General features: G+C 36.9%; 1 protein-coding gene across 3 annotated transcripts in view; it reads right to left on the bottom strand.

Annotated features, from left to right (window-relative positions):
* Window positions 1-20,946, bottom strand: part of LOC150092294 (tetratricopeptide repeat protein 39B-like) — a 240,941-nt gene that overhangs the window by 148,934 nt on the left and 71,061 nt on the right. For all 3 annotated transcript variants that reach the window (XM_090414906.1, XM_090414907.1, XM_090414908.1), the window contains exons 2-3: window positions 19,792-19,829; window positions 9,421-9,537 (exon numbers count right to left, since the gene is read on the bottom strand). In XM_090414906.1, coding sequence (XP_090271032.1) covers window positions 9,421-9,537; window positions 19,792-19,829 — 155 coding nt within the window. The remainder of the gene's footprint in view (window positions 1-9,420; window positions 9,538-19,791; window positions 19,830-20,946) is intronic.

Below are 20,946 nucleotides of genomic sequence, written 5' to 3'. Positions count from 1 at the left end.
CAGACAAACAAGTCAAGTTTGTGCCTGCATGTATTAGAAGTCTAGCTAACCCTCAAAGTAGTGCAAGTCAAGACAACTCATGGTAGAAGTAGAATAAGCTCTGATCACTATTCTTAATATTTACCCTTAATGCACAGCCCATCTCAATGAGGAGATGTATGATGCTATGTATTAAAGGCAAGGTGCCACTACCCAGACCGGTTTCGACCTTTATTGAGGTCTCATCAGTGAGAGCCAAGCTAAAAATACCAAGATTTCGACCTTTATTGAGGTCTCATCAGTGGGAGCCAGGCTAGAGATACCAAGATTTTAGTAATACAGAGCTTATAAGTATTTTACCAGAACAAGTTACCATAAGGTGTTTTAACCTTATTAAATAAAAATCTCAGGAGGAGATATAAATGTAGAAAGTATTTTACCTTGGGTATAATAAATTTTAAAGATACCAAGCTATTTTAAACCTGGTTTTACTCCATTTCCCAAGTAAGCAAGCAGACAAACAAGTCAAGTTTGCGCCTGCACGTAATGCAAGTCTAGCTGACCCTGCAGGTAGTGCAGGGTCAGCTAGACTTGCATTATTTTAATACAAAGCATTATACATCTCCTCCAGGAGATGTGCTTTGCATTATGGGTAAATATTAAGATTAGTGATCAGAGCTTATTCTACTTTTACCATGAGTTACCTTGGTCTTGCACTACCTGCAGGATCAGCTAGACTTGCATTACGTGCAGGCGCAAACTTGATTTGTTTGTCTATTTGCTTGCTTGGGAAATGGAGTAAAAACCAGGTTTAAAATATCTTGGTATCTTTAACATTTATGATACCCAAGGTAAAATACTTTCTGAATTTTATCTTGTTATGTGTTGATTTTATACACAAACGATTTTAGGTTTTCTAAGCTGTCTTGCCATGTAATGAAGATATCGTCAACATATCTCCACCATGTAGATGGTCTAGGGGAGATTGTGGAGAGAATTTCTTTTTTAAGTTTTTTAATGAAAAGGTTTGCACAAGATGGTGATTGTGGGCTTCCCATTGCTAGGCCTTCTAATTGTTGGTTGGTATATGGTGTTGTTAACCTTGAAGAAATTAGATTGAAGGCAGTGTCTAAACATGTATGTGATGTCTAGAGGAAAGAGATCTTGGATGATGTTTATTAGATTAGATTCAAAAGTACGATAATCCTAGCCAAAGCCAAACAACCTATTCTCACTACGTCTCCTTATGATAGAAAGGCAATTCTCAACTTGAAGAAAAACAAAGATATTATTACAAAGGCTGATAAGGGAAATTCTACAGTTATCCTTAACTCTAAAGATTATTATGATAAGTTAAACGTATTACTATCAGACAACTCCACCTATAAGATCCTAGACAGAGACCCCCACAATAAAAAATCATAATGAAACAAACCAACTAATCAAAAATTGTAACATTTGGCCTGAAGAAGTGAAGAGAATACTAAAATCCTCACATCCTATCACTCCAAGACTATATGGGACACCTAAAATACATAAACAGGATATACCTCTCCGTCCAATCGTTGATGGAAGATAATTACCTACCTACTTTTTGGCAAAGCATCTTGCAAACTTATTAAATAATAAAATAAGATCGACAGAATCCTATATCAAGAATAGTCAACATTTTGTAAATAAACTCCAAGCCATTAAGATTGCACCAACAGACATGCTAGCCAGTCTAGATGTTGTATCCCTTTTCACCACTGTACCAGTAGAAGAGGTAATAAACATCATCCAAGATCTCTTTCCTCTACACATCACACATGTTTAGACACTGCCTTCAATCTAATTTCTTCAAGGTTAACAACACCATATACCAACAATTAGAAGGCCTAGCAATGGGAAGCCCACGATCACCATCTTGTGCAGACCTTTTCATGGAAAAACTTGAAAAAGAAATTCCCTCCACAATCTCCCCTAGACCATCTACATGGTGGAGATATGTAGACGATATCTTCATTATATGGCAAGACAGCTTAGAAAACGTAAAATCGTTTGTGGATAAAATCGACTCAATACATAACAAGATAAAATTCACTCTGGAAGTGGAAAACAACAACCAACTGCATTTTTTAGACATCTTGATAAAGAAACAATCAAATAGTGTCAAATTATCTATTTACAGAAAGCCCACAGATACTGAAAGATATCTGTGGGCTTTCTTGTATCTATATACTTCACACCATCACAAGACACACAAACTGAGCATTAACCACATGTTGAAATATAGGACCAGAGAGTTTATATCAGAAGAGGAGGATATAAAGACTGAACTCTCACTAATAGCCAATACATTATCACAAAATGAATATCCTCAAAACATTATCAAAAAATATGTATATGGTGACAACCCCAGACAAGAAGAATCACGCTCCCAGCACATTTCTACTGTAGTGATCCCTTTCATCAAGTCAATTTCTTATCAAATAGCCAGAATACTAAGAGCCTACATCATCAGAGTGGTCTTCAAACGAACCAGTAGCATCAGACAAGTTTTAGGATCCCCAAAAAATAAGATGCCTTTCTACAAATATCCAGGAGTATATTACATTCCTTGCTCATGTGGTCTTGCCTACATCGGACAAACTTCACAGAGTTTAGAAATCAGACAAAAAGAACATGATGGTGATGTAAACCACAACAGAAGTATCTCTTCCGGCTTAGCACATCATTTCTGTACATCTAACTACACGACAGAGTGGCAAAACAGCTCCATGCCATATCTAGATGAATGACGACTACAGACATCATTTATTCAAGGAAGCCACAATAGTGTTAATAACTGGTGGAAACCTCAACAGAAATCAGGGTGCAATCCTAAACAGTTCGTGGAAAAACCTGATCCTCTCTCTAAATCAATCTGAACTATAGCTAGCTGGTAATCGCATTACACGTTTACAACAAACACGCATGCGTGATAATGAATAAGAACAATAAGTCCTCTCTGTCACGTGAACGTATAACCTTAGCTACTAGTTGGTTTACAACGCTTTTTTATATTCCTTTCAATTTGCATTTACTAGTTTTAATTTCTCCGTAAACGCCTTGAAAAAGCCAGACAGTTTGCTGGCGAAACTGGTAGACTCTAATGTAGTTTTGTTTTTCATAAATGGTCAGTAATTAATAAATAAGTTGTATTTGAATCTCGTTGACTATGTTATTGTTGATAGCGATGTTTTCTCCCTGGTGCAGGACACCAGAGTGTACAGAGGATTTGAAATTGGAAGCGATCACTATTTAGTATTGAGCAGGATAAAATTGAATTTCATATTGAAAAGAATAACATGTAAGAAAGTTTTAAAGCGAATAAAAGTTGAGCTCTCAGATGTGAACTGTAGACTAAAATACACGAAGATTATTGAAGAAAAAATGAAAGAGTTTGAGAACAGGAACCAAACCTTGGAGATTCAGTGGCAAGCCTTGAAGAAAACCCTGATTGATTCAGCCAGAGAGGCATGTGTTGAGGTTGTCTGCAAGGATAGAAAAATCAGAACTCCATGGTGGACACTGGAAGTTAAAGAGGCAGAGAAGGAAAAGAATAAAGCATATCAAAAGTTCTTAGTAAATAAGTCAGCTTGTGCTCTTAGAGAATACAGAGACAAATGTAAGAAAGCTAAACACTGTGCAAAACTAGCTAAACAAAAGTCATGGGAGGACTTTGGCAAGAAATAGAAAATAAATATCAAGAAGGTGGTAAGATATTCTGAAGGTTGTTGAAGAAGCTTAGAAATGGAGGAAAGAGTGCTGTAAAAGGAGTTAGAGATGATAAAGGTGACATGAAAATGGAAGAAAAAGAAATCCTTGAAGTATGGAGTAATTACTTTAAAAATTTGCTAAATGAAACAAGCGGTGATAGCACAATGGTAAAAAAACACTCAACAGGCATGCAGTGAGGAATACATATCCATACTTGAAGTAGAAAAAGCCATCAAAGGCTTGAAATGTGGAAAGGCAGCAGAAGTAGATGGTATTCGACCAGAAATGCTTAAGTATGGTGGTATAAAAGTCTTACAGCGGCTGCACTGCATAGTTCAGAAGGTGTGGACAGAGGGACGAATTCCCGATGATTGGAGTAGAGCTCTCATAGTACCCATATATAAAAAGAGAAATAAAACTGAATGTGAGAATTACAGAGGTATTTCCCTACTGAGTGTTCCTGGCAAGATCTATACAAGTATACTTGAGAAACAGTTGAGAAGAATTGTGGAAGAAAAGCTTGGTGAAGAACAAGCTGGATCATGCCAAATAGAGGCTGTCAAGATCAGATCTTCACTTTACAACAAATAGTTGAGAAAGCATGGGAATATAACATAGATCTATATTTAAGTTTTGTCGATCTGGAAAAGGCATATGACAAGGTGCCAAGAGAGAAGCTATTCAATATGCTACAATTATATGGTGTCAATGGGACATTATATCAAGCAATACTTAGTCTTTATGTGAGTTGTAAGTCAGCAGTTAGAATTGAAGGAAGAATAGGGAGATGGATTAATGTTAAATCTGGTGTGAGACAAGGATGTACATTATCCCCCCTCTGTTATTCATTATTTATATGGATCACATTATGAAGGAAAGTGGTATTAAACATGATATCAAAATTGGAGATGTTAATGTCAGCTCTTTGCTTTATGCGGATGATGTTATACTTCTAAATAAATCCGCTACAAGTCTGCAAGATTCTCTGACTAAATTGAATAGCTGTTGTAATAGATATGGTATGAAGGTCAGCAATAAAAAGACAAAGACAATGAAAATAGGCAGAATCATTGAAAATGTCGACTGTGTTGTGAATGGAGAACCTGTGGAACAAGTAAAACATTTCAGCTACTTAGGCACAATTTTTACTGAAGATGGTAAACTAAATATAGAAATAGACAACAGAATCAGCAAAGCTGGTATCGTGGGAAGTCAATTGAATAAATTCATATGGAATAAGAAAGAAATTAGTCGGAACACTTAATTAGCTGTATACAAGACTGTGTTCAAACCAATTTTAACTTATGGATCTGAGAGCTGGGTCAGAAGTAAAACACTTGACCAAAGACTAGAGACCGCAGATATGAGAGTCCTGAGAAAGATTAGAGGCGTGAACAGATGGCATCAATGGCAATATCATATTAAAAACGAGGATATTAGGAAAGAACTTGACATTGTCAGCATCCAGTAATGCATTACCAGAGCTAATCTCAGGTGGTATGGTCACTTAAACAGAATGGGTGAGGAAAGATTAGCAAAACAAGTGGCCTCTGCCAGGTTGGCAGGAAAAGACCCAGAGGAAGACCAAGATATAGATGGATTGATACCGTACAAAGTGCCTTAGACAACAGAAATATAAGATCTGATAATGTTGGAGTCTTGACAAGTAACAGACTGATTTGGAGGAAAATTATAAATAGGAAGTTATTAATGATGTCAATTTTTCATGTAATACTATCATATCCTGTACACCCCTTGAGGATACATGGCAGGAATTTGATGATGATGATGACATACTGACCAATTATCTGCACATACATAATGAATGCAATAATTCACCATGATCTTAGTTCACATAAATCTGACAGACTGCGTCACAGAGTGGCTTCCTCCAGGTCACAAACATGTGCTAAACAGAAACCATAACTTCAATGTGCATACTGCAAAGAGAAAAGGAGTTTTTTTTAATTTATTCTATTTTATTTTTTGGAAAAGGCTTTATTGGACAAGGCCTGAGTTTGATTCTCAACATGACAAGAGGAATCTTTATATGGGTTTTTTCAACTGAAAATGAGTTAGCTGATCTGATATGGAGGTAGCATGGTATTTTCTCACAAAAGCTCAAGTTTTTCATCCAGCATAAAGAGAAATTGACCAGGAGAATACATAAATTTACAGACAAAAAAATGATAGTGATAAAGGTGGTCAGCAGTAGATAAAATTGTATGTAAATGATGATGGTGTTGGTGGATTATGTAGTGAAGAGTGGAATTGTATAAAGTGCCCAAACTCAATGAGTCCTTAGAAGTATTATGTAATAACAATAATAATTTTATCTTCTTATATGAGAATAGTATTATTTTCCATAAGAGGATTCTGTGAATGAACTGCTTTTCACTGTCAAGTAACCTGGCTTCCTAGAAATCTAATCAATGCTCCAACAGGACAGTGTCCATTGTGCTATCTCTGGCAGGCTTGTATACAATGCAAGATGAAAAACCCAAGTTTCTGTAGGGAAGTAAATGCTGTCACCTCCATATGAGGCTGTCTCTTCACCTTCAAGTAAGACGTCCTTATAAGGGCTCTTCATATCTTAGATGGGATTTGAACTCAGGTCTTTTCCAACAAATAGCAACATTATTATGGACTGAGATATGGTGGATGTCTGATATTGATAATAGTAAAAGCAATGAGAGTTAGCGAAAGTGAATGTGGTATGACAGCAGGTGGTATAAATCAGATGAAAATCACTGATAATGCATGTAAGTAGAAAAAGGCAGAAAGCTAAACACCAAAAGAGCAAAGAAATGAAATAACTATTATTATTTACGGCATCTACATGGAGTCTGGAGACTCATCATGGGAGACCCAAATCAACCATCATACCTCTCCTTGAATCTATTCACCATCAGGGAACTCACAACCAATTCTGGCAATCCATTCCACTCACTCACCACTCTCCCCACTCTCCACAAAAAAAATCTGGTCTGCACACCCCTATTAATCACACTCTTACACATCTTCCATGGATGGGCCCTAGTTCTTTGACCATATATTAAAAAATTTCACTTGCATCAATTTTATAAAACCCCTTTAATATCTTAAAAGTTTCTATCATGTCCCCTCTTTTTTGCCTATCAACTAAACCTTGTAACCCACAAACCTTCAACCTATCCTCATAAGGAGTATTCCACAGACCTTTCACCATCTTGTCACTCATCTCTGAATCTTTTTGACCACTTTCTGGTCCCCAAGAAACCCAGGTGACTAAATCTGTGTGCAGTAGTCAAGATGCGGCCAAATCATAGCATTATAAAGAGGGATAATAACTTCCTTATCTTTATTTATTAGTATATTTTTCAACATCCAAATAATTCGTTGAGCTATTTTACCAACTTTTGCAATATTCCTTAAGAACTTACTTTTTTTTTGTCCACCATTATCCTCAAGTCACTAACCTCAATTTCCTGCAAACCAATACCATCAATATGATACACCATATGTAACCTTTTCAACTGGAAGTGCATACCTTTACATTTCACATTAAAATGACAATTATTATCCTTTGCCCACAATGCCAATTTGTTTAAATCATTCTGCAGGATATCTACATCACCTTTATCAACTATTGCTCTCCCTAGTTTTGCATCATCAGCTACACAACTACATATCCCCTCTTAAATCTTACCCTATGTCAAGAAATTAATAGTTTTGTTTAATCCTTTATCCAAGTGTAAGCAAAGTTTGCATGTGAAATATCTTCACAACTTAGATATAGAGGCTGATGACTTCATATTAATTGTCTTAGTATCCCATGCATTATGGGAAGATTCATTACCCAGACTGATTTCACCCTTTATTGAGGTCCCATCAGTGGAAGCCAGACCCAGAAGAAATACCAAGGTTGAATTAATGCAGAAGTCATATATATATTTCTCATATACAAGCAGTAAAAAGATGTATTGCCTTATTGTGAATGGTGATGGTGGTGATGAAGAGATTATGAGAAAAAAATGAGAATAAACAATGAAATGGATATTAGGAAAGAATTCATAATGTTAAGGAGTGAATTAAAGAAGGTGCAGAGTAAGACAGAATAATTAAAAAAAGAGATCGCCTGTTGGGAGTGAAAGAGCATGTAAGATGAGAAGCTGAAGTTGAATGATGGTAGTAAAAAAACAGAAAGTAAGGTAGTAGAGAGGGAGGGGGGGGGAGAGAGGAATACAGTGCTATGTGAGTGTCTCCAGTACTGTGAGTTCAAATAGGTGTCAATGGTGGTCATGAAGAAGAAAAAACAAAAGAACTGACCATTGGTGTTTGGGCTGCTCGTCATGTCATGAAATTCTTAGGTGGTAATATTAGAATTCCATATTTTATCTTAAAAAAAGTATTCTCTAGGGCTCTATTCTTATTTCTGTTGGGAATCTGCATCATAACTCCCAAACAAAAATCATATTAATCTAAAAGTATTTATCACCATTAACTAACTGAAGGAACTCAAGGAAAGTAGCTGAAGTACAATACTCTCCACAACTAATTGCTTCTGTAGAACATGTTGATACTCTATTCGATTAAATTTTTAAATCCAGCTATCCTCCTCCTTCTCATCTCACACTCTGTTTCAATTTCTGAAAGAATAATAACCTGTGCATTAGATCAAGCTACCTAAAGTAATAGGATTCTAGATAATTACTCTCTCTCTAGAATTTGTAGTTTTAAGACACTAAAGTTGCTTCAGTCATATCATATTTTTAATGCATTTCTATGCATTCAAGGTAACCTTGACAGGATAGAAACAGAATCTTCCATAGAATTTTTCACACAGTTGTGTAAGGCACATTTAGGTAGCTTGATCATGTGTCTTGATATAGCACATGCACTGAAAAAACCAATTTTGTTTTCATGGCCTGCTCCACAAAGGCAGTAGCAACTTCATTCACTTGTTGTGAACTGATTGGTTTGCAACTTATGCAGGTCTAAATTCCAAATCTCATTTCTTCAAAATGACTAATCATTCATTGCATATCACATGAAGATAGTAGACCTTGTTGACATTTGTTCAGGCAAAGAAATTTGCAGAGTGCAGCAACAGCATTGCAATTGCTTAGGTAGTAGAGCTTCATGAGTGAAGCGCGGTGGTAAAAGTTTAGTGCCATCACTGTGGATGGTATTAACAACCAGAATGAAGAGGAAAAATCCCATGTCCATCTTCTTAAACCCTCCTGGCACCTGTTGAGTTATGCAATATGCAAATTCCATGAATTTGGAGTTTTTACCAGATTTTGAATTTTGGAATAACTGTTTTTTTCCCTCAGATATCACTTCCACATGATGCACAATGCATTTCTGTTTCTAGAAAGTTTCACAGCATTTGGATCACTAGATGGCATTCCACAAGACCTTAAACAGGAATACTTACATTTTGATAACCCTGTATATAAATTATGCACTGACATTGGGATATTCCAATGAATTCCAATTATAATATTCCAATATTAGGATTGGAAAATAGAAGTACAGACTGTTAAGTATAGTCTGTATTACACTTTTTTACAGTTGCCTAAATTCTGGACAGTCATTAATTTCCATTTTCAAAAACATGAATGCAATGTTACGACTAATGCGTTTTTATTAAATATTTCTGTTCTTGATTGAAATGTATCAGTTTTAATACCAAATTCACTCAAATTTGAAACTTACCAAGGCTCCATTAAATCTAATGCTTCTCCATATTTATTTTCAAGGAAGAGATCTAACGTCTTCAATGTCGCTTGAATACTCTCTTCGAGTGATGGTTTTTCTGGATTATCTTGAAAGCTATATATATGCATAAAATGAGAGCATTTAATGCAAAAATACCTCCAATCTGATAATGAAACTTATGATACTATACTGCACAATAAACAATATGGTTTGTTTAGACGAGTTTAGACCAAGTATGTCACAAGGATGCCGCGAAATTTAGAATCGTTCGTATTAATTTCATATTAAGTTCATATTTTATTATCAACCTTTATAATAGCTTTTGTTTTGTATGTTTTTGGGTTGTTTGAAAATAAACCAATTCAGTTTAAATAAAATCTGTTTTCTTTTAAACATGCTGTCCTTCATATCTTTAGTATCTAATAATACTAGGGGTGCCGTGAAATTTATTTATTGATTTTAGTGTGCCGCCAGACAAAAAAGTTTGAGAACCACTGGTTTAGACTATGGATTTTTCTTAGAAAACTTCAAGTTTATTGACAAAAAAAAAAGCATGTTTTAATAGATGGGCAAATGAATTGGGGTTTCGGTTTAATGCAGCAAAATGTAAGGTCTTGAGGTTTGGGAAACATCGATGGGATGCTGCATACTCTATGGGAGGAGTTATACTGGAGGAAGTAGGGAAGACAAGAGATCTGGGGTTGATGACTGATAGAAACCTGAAATTTAGGGGACATATTGCAAAGGTGGTGAAGGTAACACAGAGGATTGCTGCAATTATGAGAAGGACACTGACCTGCAGAGATAAAAGGGTTATCATTCCGTTGTATAAGTCTCTGATTAGACCACACTTAGACTACTGTTCTCAGATTTGGTCCGCAGGATTTGAAGGGGATAAATTAACTGTGGAAAGGGTACAAAGGCAGATAACAAAGATGGTTTCAACACTGTACAATTTTGGTTATGAGGAATAGCTGAGGGAATGTGGACTGCAGAGTTTGGTGGATAGACGAAGGAGAGGTGATATGATTGAGACTTTTAAACTGTTGAGAGGTGGTTACAGGGTTGACACTGGGGAGTTCTTTTGCTTGGTTGAACAGTGGGAAGGAGTGATGACAAGAGGCCATCCCTGGAAGTTACAAAAGGAAACTGTGAGCAAGAGGGTGAGGAGTGGTTTCTTTGCATGGAGGGGGGGTTGAACCGTGGAATGCATTGCCTGATGGAGTGATGAGAGTGAGAACGGTCAATGAGTTTAAGGAGTGGTATGATAGACTGTGTTTCTTAGGGGTACCTCCCCTCGACCAGTCTTGACAGACTTTATGTTCTTAGGAAGGACCTCCCACAATGAGTCTTTTGACTCCATGGAGGCCTGAATAATAATAATAATAATAAAAGAATTCGCCATCTAAACTTATAGCCATGCATTGGATAGAATATAACCAAGGCCATTAGACTAGTATATTATATGTTACTTGCATGTATTCTGCAGTTGATTATGCAGTTGATGACAGAAACCTGTTATCTCCATATATCAACTAATTCAATGAATGTTGTAAATGGAATATTTAACATAATAAAATATTAGCTTTATAAATATATTTCTTCCATACTACTGTAGGAACATAATCACACTTTTCCAACCAAAGGGAAACCACTATGGTTTGCACTACAGACTTGAGCATAGCACATCAACACTAGCAGTTCAAATCAATATCGGACTAGATATTCCCTGAAACCTAGTAATCAGGAGAGATAATCTCAAACAGAGCAGAGTCAACTATTTCATATGTACAAATAGTAAATGCTGAAATATGAATGATAAGTCAAATACTACATCACAAACCAGTATTCAAACACAAGTTGAAAATAAGAAATACAAGTATCTTCAGTTTCAATTATATTTCTGTTGTTTCTGCTATACATGATACAGAAGATATCATGAAAGGTGCAACAGCTCTCCCATATGTAGGAAATACTGCTACACATACTGCATCCATTCTCAGATAGCAAAGGACAGAATGAGAATTATCTATAATTCAATACAAAAAACTAAAACCCTATTGTTGTGGTCTCCAAAGAAGACAGACATCCATTTAATAAACACAGATAATTCTACAAAATATATTATTATTATTTTTTATTATTATTATTATTCAGGCCACCATGGAGTCAAAAGACTCATCGTTGGAGGTCCTTTCTAAGAAACACAAGTCTATCAAGACTTATCGAGGGAGGTCCCTCCTAGGAAACACAAAGTCTATCATACCACTCCTTAAACGCATTAACCGTTCTCGCTCTCACCACTCCATCAGGCAATGCATTCCATTGTTCAACCACCCTCCATGCAAAGAAACCACTCCTCACCCTCTCTCTCACAGTTTCCTTTCATAACTTCCATGGATGGAAGTTATATTATATTGCTCAACAAAAGGAAATAAAACAAATACCCCCATTGTAATACAATGGTTACTGAATGCTCTGAATGCAAGTCAGATGTTTCATATGTATTGTGAAACATACATATGAAACATGCATACACATTGCATATATACAATGAGGTTTTTTATTTTTTTCATCCATGATAATGCTTCAGAAAGTATGGTAAAATGTATATGCAAAAAATAAATAAATAAATAAATAAATATAATATAGCTCAGTGGAAGTGGTGTTTGCACTCCTCAGCGCTAAACAGCCCAAAGCTAGACTTGGAGTTCAAGTCTAGTCGTTGACTAGAGGAACTTTTACTAAACCTTTTTTTTCGACTGGTTCCTGAGTTAATCAATCCCTGGCATGGGCAAGCAGGTTTTTTCTCCCAGAAAATTGGGTTTTTCATCCCATAAACTCAAGAAAATCGACCCTAGAACCCACACTATTTCAGACGTCAAAATGTTGTGTTAGGGTTTCGGATCACAAGACTGAACTGCCCACTCACTCTCCAAAAAGTTAGATAGGGCTAAAACGGCCTCGCCTACTCCCTATATGGGAATAAAAAGGCATTAGCTGATAATGATAATATATATAATAATCAATAAGAAATTTTAAAAAATAATAAATAAATAAAAATGATTACTATAACCTTAATAAGCATGCATTATCACATTAGTAGTTGCAGCTGTGATCCTCAATAAAGCATGACTTTAAGCAAAAATATTTATTATTATGATTATTATTACCACCCCAAGACCTCATGGAGTCAAAGACTCATCTGGGTGGTCTTTTTATCACACACACAGCTCATCATACCGTGTTTTAAACACATTCAAACTCTTTGCAGACACCACATTCTCAGGCAAGGCATTCCAATCATTCACAACTCTGCACGAAAAAACCTGCCTCTCACTCCCCTACTCACCCCCTCTTTATACAGTTTCCAGTGATTACCTCTGGTTCTCCCCCGATCTCCCACTATTCTCTGTAAAACTTCTCCAGCATTGATCCTATCACAACCCCTTACCAACTTGTAGGTCTCTATCATATCTCCCCTCTTCCTCCTGTTCACCAGACTCTGCAAATTACATCCTCTCAATCTTTCCTCATACGCGACATTCCAGAGGTCAGAAACTACCTTAGTCAGTCTCCTTTGGACCCTTTCCAACATCTCTTCATCCTTCTGAAAACCCGGTGACCAAATCTGGGCGCAACAGTCCATGTGTGGCCTAATCAAAGCCTTATACAATGGAACAAGAATCTCCCTACTTCTACACGTCAGTTTCCTCCACATCATTCCCAGAAGCCTTTGTGTTGTCTTCACAATTTTGGCGATGTGTCCCCTAAATTTTAGATCATTATCCACTATCACCCCCAGATCTCTTATTTCCTCTACCTCCAACAATATATTTTCACCAAACATAAATTCTGCATCCCATCTTTGTTTTTCAAATTTTAAAACCTTACATTTTGCAACATTGAATTCACATCCCCATTTCCATGACCAATCACTCAATCTATTCAAGTCTTCCTGTAAGGCCACAATGCCTTCACTACACTTCATGGTGCGTCCCAACTTTGCATCATCTGCAACAACTGAATATCTCCATCCAAATCTTCACCTATATCATTAATATACAAGTTAAACAGTAATAGACCTAAAACAGACTGCTGAGGCACTCCACTAGTGACTTTCCTTTTCCTGGATATCGCTCCCCCATACACAACTTGTTGATACCTCTCAGATAGCCAGTCTCCCATCCAATGCACCAATCTAATATCCAACCCCATCTGCTCTAGTTTGACTGTCAACCTATCATGAGGTACTCTATCAAAAGCCTTTGTGAAATCCAAGTATATATTACTGTGTATCCTTTTCCTATGTCCAAGGAAGCAGTCAATTTATTGTAATAAGTAAGTAGATTACTAAAACATGACCTGCCTTTAGCAAATCCATGCTATCCATCAAAGTCCAGTATACTAATCTACAATATCTGATTCTATCTGTTCTAGTTAAACAAACAACTTATCATGTGGCAATCTATCAAAGGCCTTTAAAAAAAATCTAAGTATACTACTGTGTACCCATTTCCCTTGTCCAATGCACCCATCTCATCTCCTTATTGTAATAAGTAAGCAGATTACTCAAACATGGCCTTCCTTTAGCAAATCTGTGCTGTCCATCAAAGAGAATTCTATTGTTGTCAACCCAATTCTGAATCCTGGTTCTCAGTAACCTCTCCAATACCTTGACCACAACACCTCACACACAGATTGGCCTATAATTTGAAACTTGAGTAGTACAATCTCATCTTCCTTCCAATCCTTTGGAACTTGAATGAATATAAGACTCACATTAAACAAGTATGCCAAAGCAGAAGTCAACTCCCTGCCACATTCTCTAAAACACATGGTAATATATTATCAAGTACTTATTTAACATCAAATTTACTCAGTTCCCATATACCTATGGTTCATTCACAGTCTCTCCTCCTCCCCTTCTCTGCTCTTAAACTCTACATGATGTCACATTCACAAAGGATGAAATACCTTTATGAACTCCTTATTTAATATCTCAACTATATACTCTGGAAATATATATATATATAAAATGGTAAAAGGAGGATATATATATATATATCCTCCTTTTACCATTTTCTACAACCAATGTCATTCTTCCATAACCATTCTTTTTTCTGCTGGTTACATATCAAAAGAAATGCCTAGTTTTTTTGTTTTTTTTTTGCTTCATGAGCTAACTGCTTCTTGTACTGCAACTTTGCTACCCTCATGAACCAAACTGCCCTCCTTGCCTGTTCTTTGCACTCCTCACAGAAGTGATTATTACCATGACCTGGAGAGGGAAACAGGAGAGAGAAGTATGGAAGTGCTAGAAGAGGAGAGAATGGAAACAGTAGGAGAGACGGAATGAGAGAGAGGCATGGCAGTGCTAGAAGAGGAGAAAATGGAAACAGTAGGAGAGAAGGAATGAGAGAGAGGTATGGTAGTGCTAGAAGAGGAGAAAATGGAAACAATAGGAGAGAGGGAATGGTAAGAGGTATAATGTATGGGGACTCAATGATCCGTGATGTTCAAGATAGGATGCGTAAGAAGTGTTTGCCAGGAGGAACGATAGAAAGGGTGGCTTTGGCAGTTAAGAGAGGTGAAAGGTGGATGAGATGATTGTGATGGTGGGAACAAATGACTTGAGTGGTGGTGTAAATAGGGCAGCAAGAGATATGAGATTCTTGCTTGAGGTGGTACGAAAGAAGACATAGAGAGGAAAGATAGTGTGTGTGTGTGTGTGTGTGTGTGTGTGTTGCCTAGGTATGATAATGACGAAATGAGCAGAAGAGCGGTAATATTGAATGACATAACTGGTAATTAGTTTACGGAATTAACAATGCATATAAAGTATATTAATAAAAGGTAACTTTAATGAATAAGTTCTATATTTCGGCAACGTCACATAGCCATCTTCAGGAACATAAAGATATGGTATGTGCATGCAGGCACTAACAAAAGCAAATGAGGAAGAAAGCACGAAACTAATATTGTTCCTAAAGTCCCTCTCAAAACAATATGGGGTTATAAAAACACTATATAACAGGGCAAAATTAATCTGCTCAGATGACAAGGCCCTAACTACTGAACTAAACCACATCCTCAACACTTTCTTAGCCAATGGCTATAACCCCCCAAAAATCCAAAAAATACTAAAACCAGTAAACCATACCCCCCCCCTCCTCCACAATAAAGATTACACCAAATCTATCACCATCCCCTACATCCAGGGCACCTCTGAGAAAATAACCAATATCCTCAAAAAATTTGACCTTACTTCTTGTTACAGACCATATAAAAAGTTGGCATCGCTTATCCGCTCTACCAAAGACCAACCACTTCCCCTAGACCTACCTGGTGTATACCAGGTCCCTTGCAGCTGTAAATTGTCTTACTATGGCCAAACAGGCAGAACAACAAATATCAGGATTTCAGAACACAAAGACTACATTCGGTTTCACCAGTACAGCCGCTCTGGGCTGGCAGACCATGCCTTAGATACCCACCATAGAATTCGTTGGAAGAAAACAAAAATAATACACCACAGCAAGTTTAAATATGAAAGATTATTCAAGGAATCATCAGCAGCTCTAAAAAACGTTCCTAACCTCAACAAATTTGGGTGCATGAAACTACCCCAAATTTGGGAGACTTACATTATGAAAACTTCAGCCCAACTGCCAAGACAACCAAATTAGCCCGACAGAGGGCACCATTAGGATTTTAGGAACAATATTAGTTTCATGCTTTCTTCTTCATTTACTTTTGTTAGTGCCTGCGTGCACATATCATATCTTTATGTTCCTGAAGATGGCAAAGTGACGTTGCCGAAATATAGAAGTTATTCATTAAAGTACCTTTAATTAATATACTATGTGTTGTTAATTCCATAAACTAATTACCAGTTATGTATGACCAACGTACAAGCCTTGATACTATTATTGAATGACATAATAGCATGTGTGATAAGAGAGGACTGGAATATGTGCATGCTTGGAGTGCTTTTGATGACAGAGAGGAATTGTATGCAAGAGACCACTTACATCTGAATGAGGAAGGACGTAGGCATCTGGAGAGATTGCTGTTCTGAAAAAGTCAGTGTGTCCCAGGGAGGAAGCATGGTAGCAGGGGTGGCCTCTTGTGGGAATGGGTACTTGGGAGAAGGAGGACGACATCAGGTAACACTGAGCCCAATGAAGTCTACAGGGGATAATGCTGGGTATAGAAACAACGGAATTTATATGTTGCTATATACTAATGCCAGGAGTATCCGGAATAAGGGAGAGGAATTGGTGGCGCAGATAGTATCTGCCTGGCCAAAAATTATTGGGATCACTGAGACGTGGTTGACAGAAGGGATATAATAACAGGAATAGAAGTCACTGGGTACAGCATTTTTCGGCAAGACAGGAAGGGAAAGCGTGATAGTGGAGTACTGCTTATGATAAGTGATGACCTATGTCCTCTAAGAGTGGAGATTTTGAAAGGCAGTGACACTAATGATTTTGAAAGCATATGATGTGAGGTAGAGGTGGGCAAGACAGGATATTTAGTGTTGCTACAGACCCAAGAGTACAGAGGGTGGGGACCAGGAAATGTTTAGACAGTTGAGTTTGGCAAGTGCAAGAAGAATGATTGTTATGGAAGATTTTAACTACAGTAGTATAAACTGGGGAGAGTATAAACATGTAGCAATAAGGGAATGGAATTTCTTGAATTCTTGAAGGACAAATGTCTTAGGCAACATGTAATAGAGGGAACAAGAGGTTCAAGAGTTTTGGATTTGGTTATAGCATTAGAAGAGTTGATAATAACTGAGATGACATCTCTCCCACAAGTGACCATACGGTTTTGACTTGGAAAATGAATAGACATGCAGGAGTATCAAAGAAACGGGAATGTATGTGGAATTATAAGGCAGGTGATTATAATAGTCTAAGACGTCAACTTAGGGAAGTTTCATGGAGGGAGGAATTGGAAGGCCGGGATATCATTAGTGCGTGGGAAATTATAAAAGAATATTTGTTATCAGCAATGGTAAGTTGTATACCACGAGTGAAGAAGAGGACACAATTTGGAGTAAAGTGGATGACAAACAATATTAAACAAAAAAGAGGCTGTGGAAGAGATATAAGGAAACAGGAGAAGAGAAGATGCATGAAGAGTATAAGACACAGGCCAGAAGAGTGAATAGTATGGTATGGTAAGGCAATAGTATGGTAAGGAAGACAAAATTGGAATATGAGAGGAGATTAGCCCTAAGATCCAAAGAAAATCCTAGGGAATTTTTTAGACATGTGGCCAGTAGGAAGAGAAATGACTGTGGAAGAATGATATTGTGGGATAAAAATGGGAATAGAGTGACTGATGCAGAGGACATAGTAGAATTGTTCAATTCTATTATGAAGATGCTTTAGTGAAGTATTTCATCCTGGAGGAGTCAGTTTTAATGATAGAGGGATAGGGCAGGTTTGAGGTTCAGAGGTACAGGAGGAGAGTGTGTTTCAAATACTGAGTAATCTGGATGTCAGTAAAGCTGTGGGACAGGATGGTATTTCACTATGAGTTTTGAGAGAATGTACTAGGGAACTGATAGTGCCTTTGACCTGGCTTTTCAATGAAAGTCTGGCTGTGGGAAAGGTGCCCACGGAATGGAAGGAAGGTAAGATAGTGCCATTGCATAAGGGTGGCAGCAGATTGGAAGTGTCTAATTATAGGCCAATTTGTGTGTCATCAGTAGTTAGTAAGATCTTAGAGAAAGTAGTGAAGGACCATATACAGCATTGGGCAGATGAGGATAATGTTATCTGTGAGAGTCAACATGGATTTGTGAAGCAGCGCTCTTGTTTTAGCAATATGCTAGCCTTTTATGATAAAGTTAAAAGAGCATTAGATGAGGGAAAGGCATATACTGCCATTTTCTTAGACTTAGCAAAGGCATTTGACAGGGTGTCACATGATAAGCTGATATTTAAGTTGCAGCACATGCGTCTGGATGTCAGATTGGTCAACTGGATTCAGGATTGGCTGTATGATAGGTATCAGAGAGTTGTGTATGGTTGGGCAGTTTCAAGGAAGCAGAGGGTTACAAGTGGGATCCCACAGAGCTCAGTACTGGGACCTATATTGTTTATAACCTTTATATCAATGACATTGTCAGTTGATTGCAAGTGGAGATTCAGTTCTTTGCAGATGATGTGAAGCTGGGAAGGATTATTAGTAATAGTGCAGATGCGGCAGCCCTGTAAGAGGATTTGAATTAGCTAGATAGATGGGCAAATGAATGGGGGTTTCTTTTTAATGCAGCAAAATGTAAGGTCTTGAGGTTTGGGAAACATCGATGGGACACTGCATACTCTATGGGAGGAGTTATACTGGAAGAAGTAGGGGGACAAGAGATCTGGGGTGGATGAGTGATAGAAACCTGAAATTTAGGGGACATATTACGAAGGTAACACAGAGGATTGCTGCAATAATGAGGACACTGACCTGCAGAGATAAAAACAGTTATCATTCCATTGTATAAGACCCTGATCAGACCACACTTGGACTATTGCTCTCAGATTTGGTCCCCAGAATTTGAAGGGGATAAAAAATGACTGTGGAAAGGGTACAAAGGTGGAAACAAGGATGGTTTCAGGACTGTACAATGATAGTTATGAGGATCGACTGAGGGAATGTGGACTGCAAAGTTTGGTGGATAGAAGAAGGAGAGGTAATTGAGACTTTTAAACAGTTGAGAGGTGGTTACAGGATTGACACTGGGGAGTTCTTTCGCTTGGTTGAACAGCGGGAAGGAGTGATGACAAGAGGCCATCCCTGGAAGTTACGAAAGGAAACTGTGAGCAAGAGGGTGAGGAGTAGTTTCTTTGCATGGAGGGTGGTTGAACCATGGAATGCATTGCCTAATGGAGTGGTGAGAGCGAGAACGGTCAATGAGTTCAAGGAGTGGTATGATAGACTTTGTGTTTCTTAGGGGGGGGGGATTTCCCCTCGATGTGTCTTGACAGACTTTATGTTCTTAGGAAGGACCACCCACGATGAGTCTTTTGACTCCATGGAGGCCTGAATAATAATAATAATAAAAGGAAGTCATTTTGTATTTACGGAGATTATGAAGGTAAAAAGAAAAAATATAATTTATCCTTTTCTACAGTCAGTTCATATAAATTATGAAGGAAATAAAACCACCATCTCAGAATTAAGATATTCATCAGTCTGCTTTACCAGAGATTAATTACCAAATCTGCTGGCAATTTACATAATTTCCTTCTGTTTTGACCCTGTATAAATACTATATTATCTATTCTCACTATATTCTAGATAATTCAGATAAAACAAAGCAGATCATTTAATTTTCAATTATTGTGTACTTACTCTGCTAAAGTATCATCATTCCAGTCCTCCTCATATACCTGAAAATATTAAAATGTCCTATTAATATCATTTAAGACCATACCATGCTCTCACTTTTCTGATAATTGTTTGAAAAATAAGATTTTGTTGATAAATCTTAAACTAGGATATGAAAAGAACTATCATAACATTTTTTATACTCCAAACTGTGAAAAATGAAATCAGTGATTATATAATTACAAACATAAATAAAGAATCTATGTCTTTACTTTGCTTACAATCACAATTTGAGAGCCTATTCAGTATGAATAGGCTCTCAAAATGTTAAAATATAAACTAATGCATGTGTGAATGGTTTGGAGGAATAAAATGCAGACTGGCTTGAAATGTTTTCTAGAAAAAAATATTTCTGCCTTTAGTTGTATGTCTAAACAAAGCTATGTTTGCTGCTTTCTTTGAAATATGCCTTATAAATGTTGAGTTCAGCAGCTTTCACCTTAATAATGACATAATAGAGCTTAATAGATTGGGTATAAACTGACTGAAAATATGATTGACTACAAGAGAGGAAAATAATTTTTTTTTTCAGAATTATTAAAATTCATGAAATCCATTTCATTAAATGTGTTTCCTTAAGAAAGAAAATTTGTTAGATGTGTTGCTATTTCTTTAACTCTTTTTTTAGTATCGATATAAAAAATTCACATATGTAATTTTCATATATCAACTCATCTGATATTTGTTCAGCATACCAAAAGTAATATACTTGTCCATGTGTGATAGATAAGTTTACTCCTTTTGATGAATTGCTTTTAGCATACTTCTTTAAAGTATGCTAAAATGCTGAGATTTTGCTTCCACATAGAATTTTTATGTTTCTTTAAGTTGGATTTTTTTTTGTGAACATTTTATTTTCTATTGATCTAATAGCAGATTATTCTGGAGAAAGAGTGGGTAGGTGGGAAAGATCCATTTCAATCATTTTTCCTCAACATCCTCCCTTCAAACTTCATATTACCGCCTGTCATTTCTGTCTTCCTAATTAGCTCTTTCGCAAAGCATACACCTGAATCCACATCACTAAGGAAGATATTTTCAGTTATTTGGACATGGCTGTTTGTGATTGTCTGTAAAAATACTAGTGGTCGTAGTCGGCGGTAGATGTCGTTGGTGTAG

The sequence above is a fragment of the Typopeltis vanoorti genome, chromosome 26 (assembly GCF_054136105.1).
Source record: "Typopeltis vanoorti isolate ZY-2024b chromosome 26, IOZ_Tvanoo_1.0, whole genome shotgun sequence".
In the NCBI taxonomy this organism is placed as follows: Eukaryota; Metazoa; Arthropoda; class Arachnida; order Uropygi; family Thelyphonidae; genus Typopeltis; species Typopeltis vanoorti.
This window is presented reverse-complemented; position numbering and strand designations above follow the sequence as displayed.